Source organism: Moschus berezovskii, chromosome 17 (genome assembly GCF_049115385.1).
Source record: "Moschus berezovskii isolate FMDL1 chromosome 17, NW_MosBer_1.0, whole genome shotgun sequence".
Lineage (NCBI taxonomy): Eukaryota > Metazoa > Chordata > Mammalia > Artiodactyla > Moschidae > Moschus > Moschus berezovskii.
This window is the reverse complement of record NC_142476.1, coordinates 52,305,501-52,326,886: the sequence shown is the minus strand read 5'-3', so window position 1 is coordinate 52,326,886 and position 21,386 is coordinate 52,305,501. Positions and strand designations below refer to the sequence as shown.

General features: G+C 35.6%; 1 protein-coding gene across 7 annotated transcripts in view; it reads left to right on the top strand.

Moving 5' to 3' along the window:
- DNM3 (dynamin 3) overlaps positions 1–21,386 on the top strand; it is a 670,947-nt gene that overhangs the window by 558,380 nt on the left and 91,181 nt on the right. For all 7 annotated transcript variants that reach the window (XM_088845459.1, XM_088845461.1, XM_088845462.1 and 4 more), the window contains one exon: positions 1,856–1,967. In XM_088845459.1, the coding sequence (XP_088701585.1) occupies positions 1,856–1,967 (112 nt within the window). The remainder of the gene's footprint in view (positions 1–1,855; positions 1,968–21,386) is intronic.

Genomic DNA, 21,386 nt, shown 5'->3' with positions numbered 1-21,386 from the left:
AGATACCAAGAAAGAGCAGGAGTTAACTGTGTAGTGAGGGAAGGATAGAGAACTGCAGACACAGATAGCAGTTTATTCAAAGACTTTAATGCCATATTTGAGGAGGTAAATGGGAAGCATGGCAGAAAAAGCAAAGGAGAACAGAGTATGAAAAGAAGCTAGAGAGGAAGGTCATGGTGGGCTGGACTGTGAAGGGCTTTGTAGGCTATGATAGCAAGTGATCTTTTCCTAAAAGCAAGTAGTATTGGGGTGTTTTATAACGGGGGTAAAAATATCTGATTCACGTTTTCAGAAGATAATAAGGATTCCCAGGAGAGAGCAAATTTAAAGTGTCCAAGTGATGCTGGGAGACCAGTGAGGAGGCTATTGAAATAGCCCCAAAGAGAGAGAGTAATAAGGTGATAGTCACTATACAGGTTGTACACTTTTAGGTAGTAAAATGTAAGGAGTAAATGGGAGTGTGAAAGATGTCCAAGGTGCCTCCAAATTATAGGCATTACGTGATGTTGCATGAAGTGGGAGCATCAAGTTGGAAACCACCAGTTCAGTCATGCACATCAAGGTGCCTTTGAGATATTAAAGCAGTATGAGAAGTCAATGAGCAGTATGAGTCTGGGGCAGGTCTAGACAGGGAATGTAAATGTGTAAGTCATCTGGATTAGGTGTAAATTGAGACTCTTAGGCATGAAAGAGAACACCTTGGGAGAGAGAAGAGAAAAGGATTGTTAATCTTGTACCTTGCTAGTATCTGTCTAAATTGGATTATCTTCTCTGGAAAGATGACTAGAATTATCTTTTATGTATCATTGTCTTGAAAAATGATTCTGTAACTCCATTTATAGGAATCTATCCTCAGAAAATGATGATAGTAAGGTAGAAAGACAAAGCTTATGGTAGTTAAGTATTATTTATGATTGCAAATAAAGGAAATTACTTATCTATTATTAGGAGAAAGTCAAGGAAATTATCATACATTTATGTTAATGAATATTATACCATTATAATTTGATATTTATGAAGATGTAATAGCATAAGTATATGACCATGATATGCTAGTAAGTGAAAAGGACACACAATTGAGAGAACATCAACTGGATGAAAAATGCATAGAACAAAAGAATATAAAGAAATGTTTATCTGTCAATAGTAAATGCATAGAACAAAAGAATATAAAGAAATGTTTATCTGTCAATAGTAGAAAATGGATGATTGTATCCAATTTTATACTTTTATCTAGTTTCCAAATTATTCAAGTACTACATCTTGTGTATTATTTTATTATTAGGAAAGGACATATAAGATTATAATATTGTCCCAGTTATAAATATGAACTTCATAGGCAATTTACTCTGTTAAATACTGGTTAATGTTCTTTCCTTTTCACAATATTGATGAGCATTTCTGATTTGAATCCATCATAGTATTTTAGCTTTTGAGATTATTGCCATAATTTTAAAATTCTATGAGCCATTTAGACTTGTAAATTAACTTCGAAAACTTATATAATTACTAGGCAATGGCAAGTCCATTTCCCTCAGATCAATTCCCCATCAGCTGGCACTCAGTGTGTCATACTGAGAGCATTTCTAGTTCCTTCTCTTTTTATTGCTTAGCAGTACAGATGACTCTCAATTCTTTTCATGAGGGTGTTTTAATGGTATAATACATACATGTAGGAACTTGTTAATTATATTAAATGCAATAGATTGTTTTTTGTTTTTCATCAATGACTGTTAGACAACCCTCTATTTGGACTGTCATTTGTATCATCATTGTCTGTAGGGATATGAAATCATATTGATTTTGGTTCAAAACTAAAAAGCTTGATTTTTTCTTTTTTTTTTTTTAACTCCAGGAATGTATACAAAGACTACCGCTTCCTTGAGCTGGCATGTGATTCGCAGGAGGATGTAGACAGCTGGAAGGCATCTCTACTGAGAGCTGGAGTTTATCCTGACAAATCTTTAGTAAGTGGATTGATCTATTATTTTTAAATTAGTAACCATGTTTGAGAAAGCATAATTCAACATACTTTATGCTGAAGGAACTAGTTCTGAGTTGACTTAATTAATTTGGCATAGTTTTAACTTTTTACTTTGCTTATATTTCTTTCTATCCATTAGACTTCTATTTTAAGAAGTTTACCAGTATATTTGTTAAAGAAATGTCCAACTTTGCCATAAAACCTAATGTATTTATGTAATATCAAAGCATAAGAGAGTTTCTCTGTTTTAATTTAAAATTTTATTTTCCTTTTTATGTTATTCTACAGTATACTCTGCTATAGTATTCATTTAAGCAGTTTATAACATTCTTTATGTAGTCATAGTATATATATTATTAGTCATAACACTTTTTCATATTCTTTAAAATATAATTTTTATGAAAAGCTACCTCCTTTCATTATGTCTGTAGTACCGGTAACCAAAATTAAACTCTGGTTAATGTCACTGTAAGTAAAAAAAGAACAAAAAATATTATATTGCTAGCCCCACTTATCTTTATTAATATACTTCAAGTGTCTTGGAGACACTTCTCTCATTCAAGTTAATAAACAGATCTTTCTATTTGTATTCTTTGGAAATGTAATATTACACAGACTAGTCTGGATTTAAATTTCAGAATTCCCACCCAACATATGTACACTCAGCATTAAACAGACTCTGCAAATGTGTGGTTCTCACTGCTTCCTTACTGCCCCTGAGATATTGTACTATCCAGGTTTCCCCTAGAAGTTAAGCACTGAGACTTTGGGGGATTTGCTCCATCTTGACCTTTGTGGTGCTTAGATTGGCTGTAGATTCGTTTATACAACTGCCCATGCACATGCACAAGCTGGGTTATTTCTCGGCCCCAAATAGGTATAAAGTCTTCTCAAGGGAAAGTCTGAGATGTGAGCACATTGTGCGACAACTGAAGCATCTGGAGGGGATTTCAGACCTGACCATATCCCTGAGGTTACAATGGAATTTAACAAAGTTCCAGAGGTAAAGGATAGAGGATTTGTGCCAAAACATTCTCTTCTTTGCTGTTATTTTAGTTTTCATGTAGACCTCTTAACCCCATCTCTACCTCCAGTTGTCTGGTTAGTACCTAAAACAGTGAATTCCCATGACCCACCCTGTACCCTCCAAATGGGATGAAACCAGACCCTTTCCAGGTGATATGTAGGTACAAAGGTATCTTCTGTATCACTTTGATTTTTGTTGTTAGTTCTAATAGTTACTTATTACTCTATCCTATCCATTGACGGTCCTGTGTTTAATGTTACAAATGTTCTCTATCAAAAAATGCACATATACTTGATGTTTTATTCATTCATTCTGCAAAAGCCTACTGAGCGTGTGCTTTTCGCCAGCTATCTTTCTAGACACTAATGATGCCGAAGTGAATAGTGAGGTCCTGCCCCTCAAGGAACAGACATTAGAGTGGATGAATAACTGAGTAACTGTAAACTGTTATTTGTTAGAATGATAAGTTCTGTAAAAAATTAAAGGGACAGACTGTGAGAATGAAGGTCAAGGGAGTTTTAGTTTAGTAAAGGTAATTAGGGAAAGCCCCTTTGATTGGAGAAGACTCCTGAAAGAAGTGGGAAAGTAAATGATGTGAATGTCTGATGGAGAGTGTTCGTGGCAGAGGACTAGCAAGTACAAAGCCAGCTCAGTGTCTTAGAGCACCAAAGAGTTACAGTGTGTCTGGACAAGTGAAGGTACTTGATGATTTCCAGAAGTGGTCAGTGGCCAGATTATATAGGCCTTGAAGGGAGTGGGACGCATTTGTGCTTTATCCTAGGTGAAATGGGAAGCCACTGGAGGGTTTCAAGCCAGTTAGTGACATGATAAGATTTACATTTTTATAAGATTGCTATGTCTGAGTGTTATGAGAAACAGCACAGCATGTGGGGTTAAAGCACAGGCTTTAGCATCAATTGTGTAAACTGAAATTTCTGATGCTCACCTACAAGCTGTGTAGCCCTTTCATCTTTCAAGATTCCAGTGTCTAAAATGGAAATAACAAGAATCGCCTGCAGCATCATTGACAGGGTTAAGTGAGATAATGTAGGGAAAGCACTGGACGGGGTAAACATAAGTTAGCACTCCATTTTTATTTATGATGATGATTATTATTTTCATTGTTGATTACTTATGTAAGTAAGTACAAGAGAGTTAAAACATTGTGGATATTTATAATACAGTCCCAGTGTGATTGTGAATACTTTTTGATATTTTCTGTCTTCTAAATGTGCTTGGTTATATAAAATATCTGAACGTGTATGTGTATGTGTGTGTGTCTTCCTTCCAAGAAACTGTAATGTTTGTGAAAATGTTTTCTTAGTTGATTTTGTCAACTAAATTTATTTTAAATGTACTAGACAAGTTTTCTATTAAAAACAATTATGCAATGCCTCTCTCGTGAGGGAAATACTGTCTTGGGAAAGCAAAATTACCCATCCCTCTCTGAACTGTTTTTATAAACCTGAATTTTCATGTATTCATAGCTGTACACAAAAGAAGATGCTCAATAAAATATTTGCAATTTTTTATTAGAATGTTCAATTTTAAGCAAATCTAGAATTGTCCTACACAAACTGTTTTGATTCTTTTCACATAATTTTTATTTGCTGATTAACATTCATTTGGTACTATTGCTTGGAAAATCAAGACAAAGGGGCTTTTTACCACATGCCAAAGACATGACAGGAAATTAAACTTGGCAGTATGTCATGAACATTGCTTTTCTCAGCTTTCATCATAAGCAATATTTGCATTTCTTCTGCACCATGTAGTTCTGCAAGTCATACTACACAATTGCTTGACTTTCAGATGCTTCAGTGGAAGCTAACTACTGAAAGCAATCTAAGTAGAATGCTTATCTAAACATAGCATTTTAGAACAACCTTAGGTTTGGAGGAAGTGATACTTCTAGGTACAGTTATTCTTAATTTAGAAAGATTTGACAAAGAAGTCAGCGTAACCTAATAACAGATGTCTCTTTCTAAGTAAATTTTTAGAATTTCTGGTGTTTCTGTTTTTGTATCACTAAACCATTGAGTCAACAGCAAACCAGTCAATTCCTACCCTAATAATGAAATGTTCATGTGTCATACATGGATATGGGTCAAGACAAAAAAAAATTCTGCTTTTTACATGAGACATCTCTGTTCTAACTGGAAAAAATTCTACATAGGTCATTTTTCTAAATTGTATAAGTTTGGATTCATTTAGATAAATATCCATCACCCAAATCTGGATGAGCTGATGTTTAGAATAACTTATTTTTGTCCAAACTAAGTTGCATACTTTCTTATAACAAGCATTTCCTCATCATATCTTTTTCCATCATGTCCACATGGTGAAATGTCTTTTATGTCGCTCATAATGTTCTGCTACTCTATTCCTTCTGTCTCTTATGTCATTTCTCTTGGGGTTTTCTACAAATTTTTCTTCTTTCTTTCCTTTCCTTCCATCTTCTCCCACTTCCTTCCTTCCCTTCATCCATCACTGTTATGTGGACTCTGAAGATTCAAAGATAAAAAAAAAAAAGACAGTTCTTACTTTATAGGAGTTCCAAGTCTAGTGGAAGAGAGAGATGCAAATAAATAGCTACTGTACAATGTGAATAAAAAACTGGTGGGTATCTATATAAAGCACAACAGCCCAAATATATTCCCATGTACATTTTCTAATTATCTTCTGTTTTCTAATCATTGATATATTCTATTTTACCATGTTCATTTTCTAATTACTTTCCAGTCTCTTAAACTTTCTGGACCTAAAGCTAAATGTAGACTTCTTATCTGAGCATCGTGGTATGTGACCCTAAAATGGAAGTGAGTCCTGAGTTTACTTTCCCACTGTGCCTCTGACTTACTCTGTAAATGTAGACATAACATCTCTGACCCAGAACTCTGGCATTCTACCACCACCTGAGCTTTCTGAGCAGCAAGAATATTTTTAAAATATATTTAAACCTGAATTTGAATTTAACAAAATATTATTTTTTTCTATTTCCTTTGGCCACTAAATTAAAATTATACTCAGTATGAAATTTATAATTGTAAAATTAAATAAGTACATAGGAATTTACATAGTTTCAAAGTGAAGTTGTTTCTAAAGGGATTAATAGCTTTTTGGTTTTGTTTTTCACTGATGAGATATTCTCTCAAAGATTTGGGGAAAGTTAAAAAAGGAGTAGGGACTGAAAATGAGTCCCCCTGAAAATGAGTTCCTCTGCTAAGATTATGACTAACCTCTCTATCCAAAACTTTATTCCCTTTCTTGTTCTGCACCATTTCCCCATCACGATTAAGCAGCATCAAAAAGTGTGTGTGTGTGTGTGTGTGTGTGTGTGTGTGTATCAATAGCTACAGGTCACAATTTCATCATTTTAAAACTTTAACAATATTATGATCCATATACATAAATTTTTCCTCTAAGTGTAAATAGAAATAAGTGTAAATTTAATTAAATACCTAAAGAATGTCATGTAACAAATGACTGATTTTCCTGGCACAGTTTTTTCGGCTCACAACATGACTTTATACATAAATGTGAAGGAATTCCATATTCTTCTGTGCATTGAAGTTAGGTAGGCTTGAAGTCAAATCCACATGTGTTGGAATCCCTTCCCTTCCATTTATGTGTCATGTGGCTTAGGCAATTTATTTCACTCTCTAGTTTTTTATTCCTTTTTAAACTCAAAATAATAATTTCTTCCTCTGAGTGATTTTGTAGGACTAAATGAATACTATTGCACACCACATCTAGCTTGGTGCCTACACCTGGGGGAAAGTACTCAGTGCTATGTAGACTTTAATATTGATTTTGACTATCATTAATGTGTCCATGCAGCTGTACTTCTCAGATTAGTAGTTCCCTTTTCTTTTGCAAACTATCAGTGAAATGGGAGAATCTCCCCAAATGTTGCCTGAGGATACCAAACTGTTTAGGAGAGCCTTGAGATTATGCTGCCCTGTGGACAGACTGGCCTCAAAGTCTCCATCATTTAGTCAGGAGTGAGCCATAGAGGCTGTCAGGGAAATGAGAGTCCACAAAGCTCCTCCGCTCAGATTCTGGCCATCTGAAAGGTACAGCTGCAAATCTGTGCATAGCCTAGAAACAGATGTAGTGCAAATTCAGTTTTCTGTATCTGTTAAGACATACACCTCAGAACGTTTTACAAGAGCTATTTTTTTTAGCTATGTAGATAGATGGTCCTCCTGTCTAGTATATGAGTTCTTTTTTAACTTATTAATTTTTAATTGGAGGACAATTGTTTTACAATATTGTGTTGGTTTCTGCCATACATCAACATGAATCAGCCAGAGGTATATGACTCTTCCTCTTGAACCTTCCTCCCACCTCTCACCCTATCCCACCCTTCTAGGTTGTCATAGAGCAACTGTCATCATTCATCTCTTAAGAAATCATATACCATCTAGACAGTAGAAACGGAAGCACCCTGAACTTCACTATACCTCTGAAGTCAGGACTCTCCCAATCATAATTCATGCTTTTAAGGACTGCCTTGGAGGTTGAAACCATCCCATAATGCAGTCTCTTAGGGATATGAGAAAGTCTTTTTGGATAGACTTTACAACTGAATTTTTCTCTGTGGCAAATAACAAATCAGGGAGAAGGTGTCTGTTTCACTCTAGGAGGAGAAGAGGAATGGACACAGAGCCCCATAAGTATTTATTAATATGGTGATGACCACTCCCACGTATTTACAGTCTTGTGTGTTTATAGTCTTATGTACAAGATAGAAAATGCCCATATTCATCCCACTCTACATAACTTTATTCTTAGCTTATTCAACAGTGCTTCCCACAGAAATTAGAGCAGCTCCATGACCAATAGTTTAGTTTTTTTTCAATGAAGGGACTTTCTAAATATAAATGCTGCCATACAGAGTAGTGGAGGAATTATAGAGAATTTACAATTCACCAGTCATGACTGCTATGCCTTTCTCAGAATAGACAACTGGGGAAATGATTGAAGGAAATAAGAAATGGCAAAGCCACACCACGTCTTTCACTTGTATGTTTCTTGTATTTAAGGATTAAGGCCCCCTACTCGGTGACATCACTGTTGCCACTACAAACAGAACCATCTGCCACTGAGCAGGGAAGCCAGCCATTCCCTAATGTGCAAAAATACTTGGTTGAACTCCTGAAACTTATTTGGTAGATCAAAAGCTGCACTGCTGTGGAATGCAATAAACCCCATCTGTTTGAGGTATTTTCAGCACTATTGCACTTCTTTGGAGAACCAAGGTCCCATTATTCTCTAAAATAGTACTCTATTCCTGATAAAATTCTCTCTGGGGATCTTTATTGCCTTATTGAACCATTGGCATAGTCTTTACAAAAGACTCCTTTTCCCCTGATTTCATTCATTCTGGTACCATTATTTATGTCTCACATAAGCCAGGGATGTTAATGGTTATATCACGGCCACTCCCAATATCAGAAAACTTCTCTATGCTGTTTTATCAATGTCTTTAAATTTATGTTTTTATTCAATATGATGGCCCTGATGGTCATTGAATTAGACATTCCCCCTAGAGTCACCAGCTGGCATTGTTTTCCAGAAAATACACTCTTCCGCAATCATTCCCTTACTGCTCTCCAGAAAATCTCTGTATGTATTACTTCCCCACACACATCCTCTCTTGAAACACCACATCTCCAGCCCAACCTGTTACTCCACACCCTGTGCTCAGGCTTCTCCACACAGGCACACACTCCACTCACAGCTCTCTTCCACTCTGCATCTCAGTGGAGAGAGACATTCTTTCTGGGCCCCTTGTGAGGAGAGTTCAGATCTGTTCCCTGCCCATACCGCATCACGTCTTCCCCACAGGATCTGACCTTGCGAGGACTCAGGCTGCCCTGGGAGTAATGAATCACCATTTTATTTTTTTAAGCCATATGTGGGTTAAATTGTTTGATATAAATCATACTCCCGCCGCTCCAGTTTGAAACAAGACAGCCATTTGCCTGCTGCCTGTCGCGGGCTGTTCTCTGTGTCTCTATCCAGAACGTCCCTTTTAGAAATGACTACATTTTTGTGACTAACCTTTCCAGACCCATTTTCTTGAATGTGGACCAGTGTTTATTTTGGCTGCCTCCCCACTATACAGTTTCACTTCCCATGCCAGCCCAAGACCAAACTCGTAATTTATGAAATAAAGGAATGGTACAGATGGAGGTCGTAATGTGGTCTGCTTGCCCTGTCTCCCCAGAATCACTCACTCCTTTCCTCTGCTCTTTTTCTTTTTTTTTCCCCACCTTCTTTGAAACCAAGGATGCAGTGTTTGTTTAAAAATGCATTGGCTGATGAAATTTTCCACTGCTTGGCATGTTGGAGGAGGGGCTGTCAGGAAAGGGCAAGCCGACATACTAAATACTTTGCCTTTCATGCTAACAGCTCACTTATTACCAATTCAAACCAATGCTTTTTGGCCCGGTTCCCGGTACTTTAAGTATTTCAAGTAGAAAGAAAGGGGGAAATCTCTGTCATAATTTTCTAGTGTTATAAATGTATGATTTCCCTTAATATAAGTAGAATCTTTGACTCGTCCGTGAGCTTTGGGTGCTGTTTGTATGAATGGGATGTCAGTGAAGAGTTACTTATTTTGATTTTGATCTAGCATGAAAAACCTCATGATTTTAAAATAAATTTGTTTAACATATTTCTTTTTTTTTCCTTGCGGCTACACGCACAGGGGAACAACAAAGTAAGTTCTTTGTCCTCCTGCAGCTCCTCTGTCTCTTCAGTCCCCACTCCCCTCCTGCATGTGCCCTTGGTGAGAGTGTTTCTGTGCTTTGAAATGACTGTCTGTGACAGTACACAAATGATAGAGGGTGTGCAAATGTCAGAGAAAACAGAACTTGGACTACCATCGTGGCGGTTCATTTTTGACCTTTTGGAAAGGAAATATTACGTTCCTCGGGGCTGGTTATTGGACAGTTCAGAGAGGTTGTTTTTATAAGGAAAGAGAGCAACACTGAGAGCAAAGATGATGATTTAATAATGAGGACTCTTCTGCAGAAAGGGTACGACCGTCTGATGAAACTCAGGGCAGCTGACGTTTTTGACCAAAAATCAAAGCTCTCATGTTAATGTGCAGTTATAAAAACCCCAAACTGGAGTCTTAAATAGCAGCCTGGCTGGCTTTGTTGGTGAAACCGAACTAGATCAGTGCTCTGGCTTTGAAGGTGCCTTAAAATGGATGGAGGAGGGTGGGGTCAACATTTGCCTTGGCTTCTGCGTGCTTGATGCATTCCAGCTGGACGGAGGCAGGAGGGTGTGGGGAATGGAGGGGGAGACTGAAATGTGTATGATTTGTGAAGCCAGGCAACACACACACATGGTGGAAACTATTTTAATGTTGTTGTTGTAATAGATAAATGAGTAATTTAGTAGTTCATAGGGTGGCTTGCTTGTTAAAATTTTAATTTAACTTTTCCAGAAGATTAGAACTACTTCTCACTTATATTAGGTATGTAAGAGTAATGTAGTTAGGGAAGATGGTCTTAAGTTTAGCAGGGCGATTTGTTTTTCATATTTTTTTTTCCTATGGAGAATGATTAGCGCTTTAGCCTACCAGGTGGCCCACTTAAAATAGGCCTTATTGAATACAATAAGAATTGAAAAGAATCTGTTTTATAAGGGTCTGCCTGCATATTTAAGCCAGCTGGAATTCATCAAAATTGCTATTCATAAGCCATACATATAGAATTTAAAACAAATGTGGGAAATCTTGCAGTTTAATTTGATGGAATGTGCTATTATGGAATAAGTTGATAGGGTTGGTATTGAAAATGTGTCACTTTATAAATTTATATCTTGCTATAATTGCTTATGACCCAAGTAATAATATTTAATGAAGTTAAAAATAATATTATAAAATTACAAGATAGGCATTTGTGAAGGACCCGGGGGGTGAACTTAGCCCACTAAAAGTTTACTTTTTAAAACAGAAGGTAACTTATAAAACTGATTAAAGATTTCTTCTACAAGTAAAGGATAATATCTCTAACTAATATTGTCACTATTGGAAAAAAAACCATTTGGACAAAATTTTAGTTCTCACACCATATGCTGTATTTTGATTCTTAAATAGTAAGTCTCTTTGGTCCTGGTCACACATTACACTGAGTTGCTGTCTAGAATTTCATGTGCTGCATCTCTTAACTGTTTAAATTGCCTGAGATATGTGAGTGCACTAATAGCAAGCCTATGCATGCTGAGGATCAGGCAATCAGCTGCTGACATTTTAGGGAGGTGCTAACCCTTAGATCAACGAGTTGACTCACTGGAAAAGACTCTGATGCTAGGAAGGATTGGGGGTGGGAGGAGACGGGGACGACAGAGAATGAGACGGCTGGATGGCATCACCGACTCGATGGACATGAGTTTGAGTGAACTCCGGGAGTTGGTGATGGACAGGGAGGCCTGGCGTGCTGTGATTCATGGGGTCGCAAAGAGTCGGACACGACTGAGCAACTGAACTGAACTGAACCCTTAGATCATCCAAGAAGCATTTTTTGATTTTTTTTTGATTGGAGGATAATTGCCTTACAAAGTTGTGTTGGTTTCTGCCATACAACAACACGAATCAGTCATAAGTATGTTTGTATATATACATACATACATATACATGTGTGTGTGTTGTGTGCTTAGTTGCTCAGTCGTGTCCGACTCTTTGCAACCCCATGGACTGTAGCCCGCCAGGCTCCTCTGTCCATGAGGATTCTGTCCAGGCAAGAATACTGGAGTGGGTTACCATGCCCTCCTCCAGGGGATCTTTCCAACCCAGGGATTGAATCCAGCTCTCCCACACTGCAGGCAGATTCTTTACCATCTGAGCCACCAGGGAAGCCCATAGATAGATAGATAAATACATATATCCCCTCCCTCTTGAACCTCCCTCTCACCCAGCCCCATACCCTTCTCTAGGTCATCCCAGAGTGTTGGGCTAGGCTTCCTGTGTTATATAGCAATCAAGAAGCATTTATGATTTGCCTCTTTCACAAGTGATTCACTGATGACTTAAAGCCATTTTTAAAATTCCCCAAAGAAAATACTTTTCCATAGCAGGAGTCATCTATTTGTGTTGTTCTGCTTGGTCAAGTTCTTCTAAGTAATGAAATGTTCAGTTTAATAGAATTTACTGATTCTTTTCGAATAATTATACAATGAGCAATAAAACTCAGATGTTCTAAGCTGCTGCTCCTTAAGGCTACCTCTCAGATTATGCAGAAAGCCTTCCAGAGTCTCCCAGAGCCTGGAGCGCCCATTTGCACTGTGAACACTTGGTACAGTGCTGTGGGGGATCTTTGGGTGCCAATTAGAGTGTCAGCTGAAGCTTGCCAAAGATGCAAACACTTACTGTTTTGATTTTTAACTGAAGAGCAGCTACTTTGGAGCGGCTGATGTGTATTGCCCTTATGCCTTAATTCTTGGTTGCTTATGTTATGATTAAGTAATAGTTTGTGAAAAAATATAAGGCTAATACTTTTAAAATATGATCATTGTACTGACCATGGACTCTGGCACAAAAGAAGCTCCTCAAATCACAAACAGCACATCTGCATGCTATTTTCCTTTCTCTTAGAATTTCAGTATAAATGGACAACACTGGAATACAAGCTGTGCTGTCTCCAGAGTATAGATCTGGAGTCTTCAAAAGGAGAATATGAGATTCTTTTTTCCCTCTCATGCTAGGATGCTTGTTCTGCATTGTCCCAAAGGCAACACACCTGTTTGTTGCCTGCCATACACGTGAGCCAGCTGTAAAAGGTGACTCATTTCAGACTCGCAGAGGCTAATTGTTTATCTTGTGAATAGCGTTTCATTATTTATGATACTAACCAGATACTAGAGAGAATGAAGCTTGCTCAATTAATGTTTCTTTAGATGAGCAGGATGCATGGATTCATCTTCCCTCATACATGCACACATATACATACATGCACACGTATACATACATACACGTATATTATTAAATGTATGGAACAACTCTACTATTCATTTCCTCAATGCCAGCTCAAGTGATCTGCTTCATCCACCTTTGTTGTTGTTGTTCAGTCACTCAGTCGTGTCTGATTCTTTGCGACCCCTTGGACTGCAACATGCCAGGCTTCCCTGTCCTTCACTATTTCCCGGAGTTTGCTCAAACTCATGTCCATAGAGTCGGTGATGCCATCCAACCATCTTATCCTTTGTCATGCCCTTCTCCTCTTGCCCTTAGTCTTTCACAGCATCAGGGTCTTTTTCAATGAGTCGACTTTTTGCATCAGGTGGCCACAGTGTTGGAGCTTCAGCATTAGTCCTTCCAATGAATATTCACGGTTGATTTCCTTTACCTAGAGTTCAGAAGCTACTTCTCTAAACTCTCAGAAAAAAAAAATCTATAAGAGACACAGAGATTTATATTATAAATGCATTATGGGGCAAAACACCAATGGTCATCTTCTTCCTTGAGCACTTATATACAGTTTGTTATTTCTTCTTAAAAAATACATTTTCCTTTTGTGAGGAGATCATAGTTGCTCAGGAAAAATTTTCCTTCCAGACCCATTACTTATTTTTCCTTTGGAAAATAAAATATCACTGGCATAGTGATATCTTAAATTTCTTCAAGTAGAGTCTGTCTCCTCCTTCGAGGGGTTTCCCTAGACCATGAATTCCAAGTCAAAGTTTTCCAAAGTAAGACCATAATCTAGGACTCTGAATCAGTTTGGGGAATGTGAACAAATATAATATAGTAACAGGGAGGTCTGGACTATTTTTTGTTTGTTTGGTTGGTTGGTTCGTTTGTTTGTTGAGTACAAATGTAAATCAGAATATCATTTTCAGAACTGAGCCTTCAGGTAAAAAGTAATCTCCACGTTTTGTCCTAGATAAAAGAGGTTTAATTTCTTTCATTAACTCGATACCCTTGCTTGGTGGACATTTCTAGGAATTTAATAAGCATTTAGTTTTATTTTTTTGTTACTTTGAGTTTTGGTTAAGTATCTTTGATGTTAAATTAGGCAAATTAAAGGTAGAAAAAGCCCTTAAAATATAAAGAATAAAATATTGTAATAAAAACTCTCAAAATTTCTTAATTATGTTAATACACAAATAGAAATGAAAACTAAAAGGAATCCTAGGTTCAGAAATGAATACTTCAAAAAATTTTAACTTATAGAGAAACACTACAGGTATTCTCCTCTCTTGTGAATCTTTTATTATGTTTAAAAGAGAAATTAACTAGCACCTTACTTAACATCAGTCTTCTTAAACTAAAGGATTCTTTTATGTCCCCCATGTGGAAGTATGAAATGGACTGCCTTGATTGAAGAGAACGAGGATTTGAAAAGGAGAAATAGAACTGAAAAATGCAAAAACATGTTAAAAACATGTCAGGTTAAAAATAAGTTTTTACTATGTTCTAGAGGAAATGGCAACTCACTCCAGTATTCTTGCCTGGAGAATCCCATGGATGGAGGGCCTGGCGGGCTACAGTCCTTGGGGTCGTAAAGAGTCGGACATGACTGAAGCAACTTAGCACAGCACAGTTACATTAAATACAATGATTTTATACATAGTAGAGGGCTTTGATATTTAAGAAAAGAAAAAGGAAAGAAAATTCAATTTGAACACCTGTTTTAACATTTTAAAAATACTTTGTCTAGTAATTTTCTGACACATTTAGCTAGACAAGTGGACATTGGCAGTCTCATTAGTGGGAAAAGTAGTTATCACCTAGCATACTGATTTTGGTCAGCCATTGGATTCTACTCATCATTTGCAAAGACAGAGTGTGCCAAGTCAAATGTCACCAAAATATATTACACTGAAAGACACAGATAGTAAATCCATGTTACTGTGTTTTGCCTCTTGTGCAAATCTTCAATTCCTAAATTCCAGTTCTTGGTCATATGTGAGAGAGTATAGGTAGGAATTGAAAATCCATCATGAAACCTGGAAATGTCTTATTAATCATGTGTGTTGTAATCTTGGTAGATGAAGGAGCAGACGGTACATTGTCAGAAAATATATTTCCTCTCTAATATTTAAAATGACTGAAAGAATATTCTTTTTATAATATTTGTTTATTTATTTTTGGCTGTGCTGGGTCTTCGTTGTGGCTCATGGGCTCGAGAGAGGGGGCTCAGTAGTTGTGGTGCATGGGCTCAGTTGCCCTGCAGCATGTGGGATATTCCAGGACAGCGATCAACCTTGTCCCCTGCATTGGCAGGTAGATTCTTAATCCCTGGAACACCAGGGAAGTCCCTGAAAGAACATTCTAAGTAGTGTAGGTATAGTCAGCTCAATTGGGTTATTTATTTTCTTTGAATAATATATATTCTTTCCTTGATTTTCTTGAAGAAGTTTAGTAAATGTATTTCCCTGGGATTTATGGAGAGCCCCTCTGGTTCACTTAATGTATGCATAACCCAATGAGAATATCATTTAAGTTAAGAGAAAGGAGGAAGACTCACTGGCCTCAAAGTGTTATTTTAGCTCTATGTACATATAAAAATTGTCTGTCTCAATCACTGCAGCACCAATAAACCTTTGGTTCTTTTTTGGCAAATCAGTCTTAAAAGAGCATTGCAAAAATGCCTACTTTTTGAACCTCCAACTTTAATCTTAAACAGTTGTGAAAAAATGACAGTTCATTTGAAGGCAAAAAACTTTGATAAGGGAGGTGGAATCTATATTGTAGTCCCAGATTTATTAACCTTGCCACATAGACTTTATAAGGAAGCAAGAATTAATCTGCTGTTTAGAAAACTCACATGGGTAATAAGACAGGGAAACTGAAAGATTTTTTGTGCTAATTTTATATTTTTATTTTCTCTTTTATAAAACATGACATCTCTAGTTAATGAGAAATAAGAGAATAATGATGTCTTACATCATAATTTTTTAGATATATTTTTCTCATAGTATTTTCTGTTCAGTCAGTTCAGTTCAGTAGTTCAGTCGTGTCCAACTCTTTGTGACCCCATGAATTACAGCACGCCAGGCCTCCTTGTCCATCACCAATTCCCGGAGTTCAGACATCTTCTTTTAGTATGTCCTATGATATTTTTCAAAGGAATTGGTTTAACATTGCTCCAAAATTAAAGGAATTCTTTACATTTTTGTTTTGAAAACACATTGTCATCGAGTATGATTTTAGAAGTTTCATTGTGATGTTTTAAGCAGATCATCTGGACAAAAACTAAAATGAAAAAGGATATGTTTTGTATTAGAAATAAGGGTAATTCAAAAGATATATATGTATATAGTAATATTTAAAAGATATATAAATATTAGATATCTAATAAGGTCTAGAAAGCTAGAGATATAGTGCAAACTTTAAATGTGAAAACCTGTCTACTTTGAATGAAAAAAATACACTCAAGAATTAGATCCAAATGAAAATCAATGCTTAATTTACAGACTATTTGGAATATAATAATAATAAAAATACTATACAGGAAATACTATATAATATACCTAGTGTTATACACAGAGAAAAATTAATAACTTTCAAAATAATTATTATTTAAATAGAAGTAAATAAATTTCAGAGGTTGGAGGAGAGCAACAAAAAAATCTAAGGAAAGAAATTAATGATTAAATTAAAAATTAATGAATTAGAAAATAGTGGAAAAAAAATGTGACCTTAACCTACATGCAAATTGAATACTTTTGTATGGTCCAAAAGATAGTAAACAGTTAAAAAGCAAATGACAAATTCATAAAATATTTGCAGCATATATGACATACAAAGTATTAAATGTCCTCAGGATAGAATTGTTTCTATTCAACTCATTTAAGACATAACAAAAACCGGCCAATCAGTCATTTAAAACCAAAGAATAAAAAGTAAAAAGACTGACAACCAGATGAAAAAAAGGGTTCAATTCACTAGCAATTCACTACAGGAATTCCTGTAAATTAAAATAACTGTCCCTACATAATTTTTGAGCTTTCAGATCACGGGAAATGAGAAAGGATGGTCATGATAGGTGGTAATGAGGAAGCTGTCCTTCTTATATGTTACACGTGGCTGAGTATTCACACAGCCTTGATGCAGGTGGCCAGTTTGGCATACAACAGACGCCTTGATTATGTGCCAACCTTTTGGCCAAACCATTCCACTTCTAAAAATTTATTTTTATCAAATAATTTGATAGTTGTGCAAAAGTATTTGTTCAAAAATTATTTGGAAACACTTTTTTATAATTACTGATGTTTAAAAAATGCATCAGTATCCATCATCAGTAATTGATTAAATAGACTATGGTACATCAATGAAATGCTATAAAGCAAAATTTTAAAAATAAAGATATATATATACACACACATATATAAAGATATATATATATACATATATAAAGATATAAATATATCAATTGCAATGGAAAATTTCATGATAAATTAACTGGAAAAAAAAAAACACCATAGATAGCGTAATGCCATTTTTGCTTTAAAATTTTGTAGGGGATGGTGTTTATATGTAAATATTTGTACATAGAATTTTTGAGAAGATATACACCAAAATGTTAATTGTATGGGCAATTTTAAATTTTGTTCCCATGTCATTTTCTCATTTTCTTGAAGCTGTCTTTTGTGCAATTTTCAAAAAAAGATTTTAAAATACATAGTAAAACGAAAAGAGGAAGATACTTAAATGGAGGATGGTGAGAAAAAAATAAAATATAAAATGATGAAAATAATATTGGAAGGAGAGATATATTATTATACATAAATGTATTAAACTTCAAAGAAAAATAAAAGAAAATATTAAATAAATAGTGGAAGTTAATCATCTGAGACTACAAACAGCATAATAATATAATCTTATTTATAACTTTTTAAGTAAATACACAGATTTTTGTTAACACCTTTCCCTCTACCCTGCCTGTGCAAATATGCTGTTTCCTCACCAAATTATATATTGTTGAAAACCCATATTATGAGTTTGAATGCTCACCTTACCTTGTTGCCCGAATCTCAATAGTGTCTTTGTTTCAAATGCTCAGATTCCCAGGTATCCAGCTTCCCCATCTTCCTGGACCAATCATTCTTCCTAAAGTTCCAGTTTTGAACCTGTCGGCACTATCACCCTCTATGACTATGTTGTGCATAATGTACAAATAATGTATATTATCTAAGGGTTATCAGGGAGCTATTCCATGGCCTAATTTCTGGTCTTTGATCTTCTGCTATTTAAAAAATCTAATTGAGGTTTAAAGACGAAAACATATAATATTGAGCTAATGAAAAGAATTCTGTCAGATTTAAAAGTTGATTCATTTGCCTTGAATCCATTGATTTATGTAACAAAATGTATATTTTGAAAATCAAAAGGCAGACAACAATTGAAGAACTAGGATCAGAATTAGAGTCCCTACTAAGAAATCTCCCCTTGAAGGGGGGGAAAAATTCATCCTTTAGATTTCAGAGAGTCATGTTGACCTTTGAATGCTTACTCTGTTTGCTTGGTTCCCTACCAGACACCTCCAGTTGGAATAAGAACTGAAAGACTTGGAGGTATAAAGTATCTGATTTCTCTGTACCATATTTAAGCACAAAGAGATTAAAGCTGATGACAATGAAAGCCAGTAATTTAATCTGACTCTAAAGAATAAACAGAGTTTAAAAAAAAGTTAAAATTTGAAAAAACATTTGCAACACATATGGCAAGCAAAGAATTAATATCTTATTTTTACCCAAATTAAAGAGTTTCTTAGAAATCAATAAGACAGTAATAAACATGAAAGAGAGGAGTGGTGTTTAGAGGGGAAGTGGAGAGTCTGCTGAGGCAGTGCAAAGGAGAGATGATGATAGTTTGGGCTAGGGACAGTAGTGTGATAGTGAGAAGCAGTTAGTTTCAGGATATATTTTGGTGGGAGAGCCATTTAAGATTTACTGATGGATTGGATCTGAAAAGTGAGAGAAAGAGTAAAATAAAAAAAGATTATTGGATCTTGGATGATGGATGGGTTAGTGCTATTTAAAATAAGATGAGTAAGATAAGGAAAAGAGAAAATGGAGTGGGGCATTTTGTTTTGACCTTGTTAAATTTGGGATCCTAGTACATATCACTGTTTAATCAGGATAGGCTGTTATTACTGCTACAACAAATACTCCCCAAAATCTGGTGGCTTCAAACTAAAAAATGTATTTCTTGCTCATGCTGTGTGTGCATCTCAGCTGTCTGGGACTTTGCTCCTTGCTTTTCCCACTTCAAGAGTCAAGCTGATAGGATTGTTGCTGATCACCAATGGCAGAGAAAATGAGTGAAGAGTCACACATGGACTGTTAATGTTTCTATATGAATGTGACATGTAATTTCCATTTCCATTGTCCAAAACAAGCCACGTGGCTACATCTAAATACAAATGGACAGGAAGTACCATCTTACTGGGTACCTTGGAAGGGAAAACCAAATATTTGAATGTCTGTTTAAACATCTGAACGGAGATGTCTTTTAGGCAGTTAAATATGTAAATCTAAGTTCAGAGAAGAGGCCTTCAGACAGAGTTTTGGAAGTTGTTAGATATTGTATTTAAAATCTTGGTACTGAAGGAGAAAGTATAGAAACGAAAGGAGAACTGAGGACAGGATTATGTATTCTTTAGAAATACAATTAGAAGAAACCAATAAAAGTGACTGAGAAAGAACATTTGTGTATGTGTATGTACATATACACATTTTTATATATGTTTATAAGAGCATAGAGAAAGGTGTAGGAAATGAGTTTGAAGAAAAGTTAAGAATTATTTTTAACTTCTTTAGCCAGATATGTGTCAGTTTGCTATTGCACTCATTATTACATTTATAAACTTAGAAATATAGTAAGAAAAAATTGTATACAGAAAGTGTATGGGGGGAAGTCAGGGAGTGGGCATTAACTTTTAAGACTGAGCAGGTGAGTATGAGGCAGTTGGTAGGAAGCTAGAAGAAGGCCATGTGAGCATATGTGTGAACCCAGTTGGTAATAATAATTACTACATTGAAGCCATATGCTTGCACATTAAAAATTAAATGTTCTGAGTGGACGGAGCAGTTTGGCAAGTATCTCAGAACAAAACCTAAAATAAGTCACTCAGGACTCTTGATTTTTTTAAGAAATGATAAAAAAGGACTATCATATTTTAACTTAAAATTGTGTTCTTTTTCTTAAGTATTTGCATTTTGTTTGCCTTAACTTGATACATGTTATTTTAGTCAAAAATTCGGAATGCACTTCCCTTAATTATTGGAATATGCAGAATCAAGTAAAAGTTCTAAAATGAAAAGAATATTTTAAAATAAGGATTTAGAAGATATATTCCATTATATGCCAACAAATAGAATCAGTCCTAAAATAGAAAAGGCTAGTGTTATTTGGGGATATAACACAAAAGACCAACTTGACAAAATGACAACATACATTCTTCAGCAAAAATTTTTACTATTGACCACTTTTTAATTGAAGAAAGACTCTAATTTGGACATTTTCATTGAAATAATTTGCCATTAGTTCCATAAATTTTCTCATTTTATGTCGTGGCTTCAAAGGGAAGAATTAGTGACACTTCAAGGAATTGGGGAAAAAATAACAATTTGATACAAAGAACAAAATAGAACTTTTAAAAAAGAATCAGCTTGTCGAAATCTTTATATCAATGTAATTTTGCCTCAAGTTAGAAATTGGAAATAAGTATTGTTTCCACTTAGATCAGTCATTCTCAACTAGGGGTGATTTTGCGCCCTAGGGACATTTAACAATGTCTGGAGACATTTGGACTGGGGAGATACTACTGAAATTTAGTGTGTGGAAGCCAATATCCTATTATTTACAAGATAGTCTCTACAGTGAGGGCTTCTTTGGTGGTTCAGTGGTAAAGAATCTGCCTGCCAGTGAAGGAGACAGGGGTTTGATTCCTGGGTTGGGTAGATCCCCTAGAGAAGGAAATGGCAACCCACTGTAGTATTCTTGTCTGGAAAATCCCATAGCCAGCTGCAGTCCACGGGGTCTCAAAGAGTCAGACATGACTTATTGACTAAACAACTCCACAATAAAGAATTAGTCATATGTGTTGATAGTATTGAAGTTGATAAACTCTGACCTGGCTTGAAATAAGTATGTAATATCCTCTCATACCCAATTTAGCCTATGAAGATTTGGCCTATGACCTTCATTAATCAAGCCAAATTCACCTAAAATTGGTTAAAGAACTGGAATCTGTTCAACTACAAACTCTGGTATACAAGCAGTTTACACCTACCATTACACTTCAACAGTATCTGCTTAATTTGAAAAATATTCCCTGCCCTTTGAATTGATGAATTGCCTTTAAAAGTATGACAATACTGTAAAGATTTTCAAATTTGGGCTTGTAT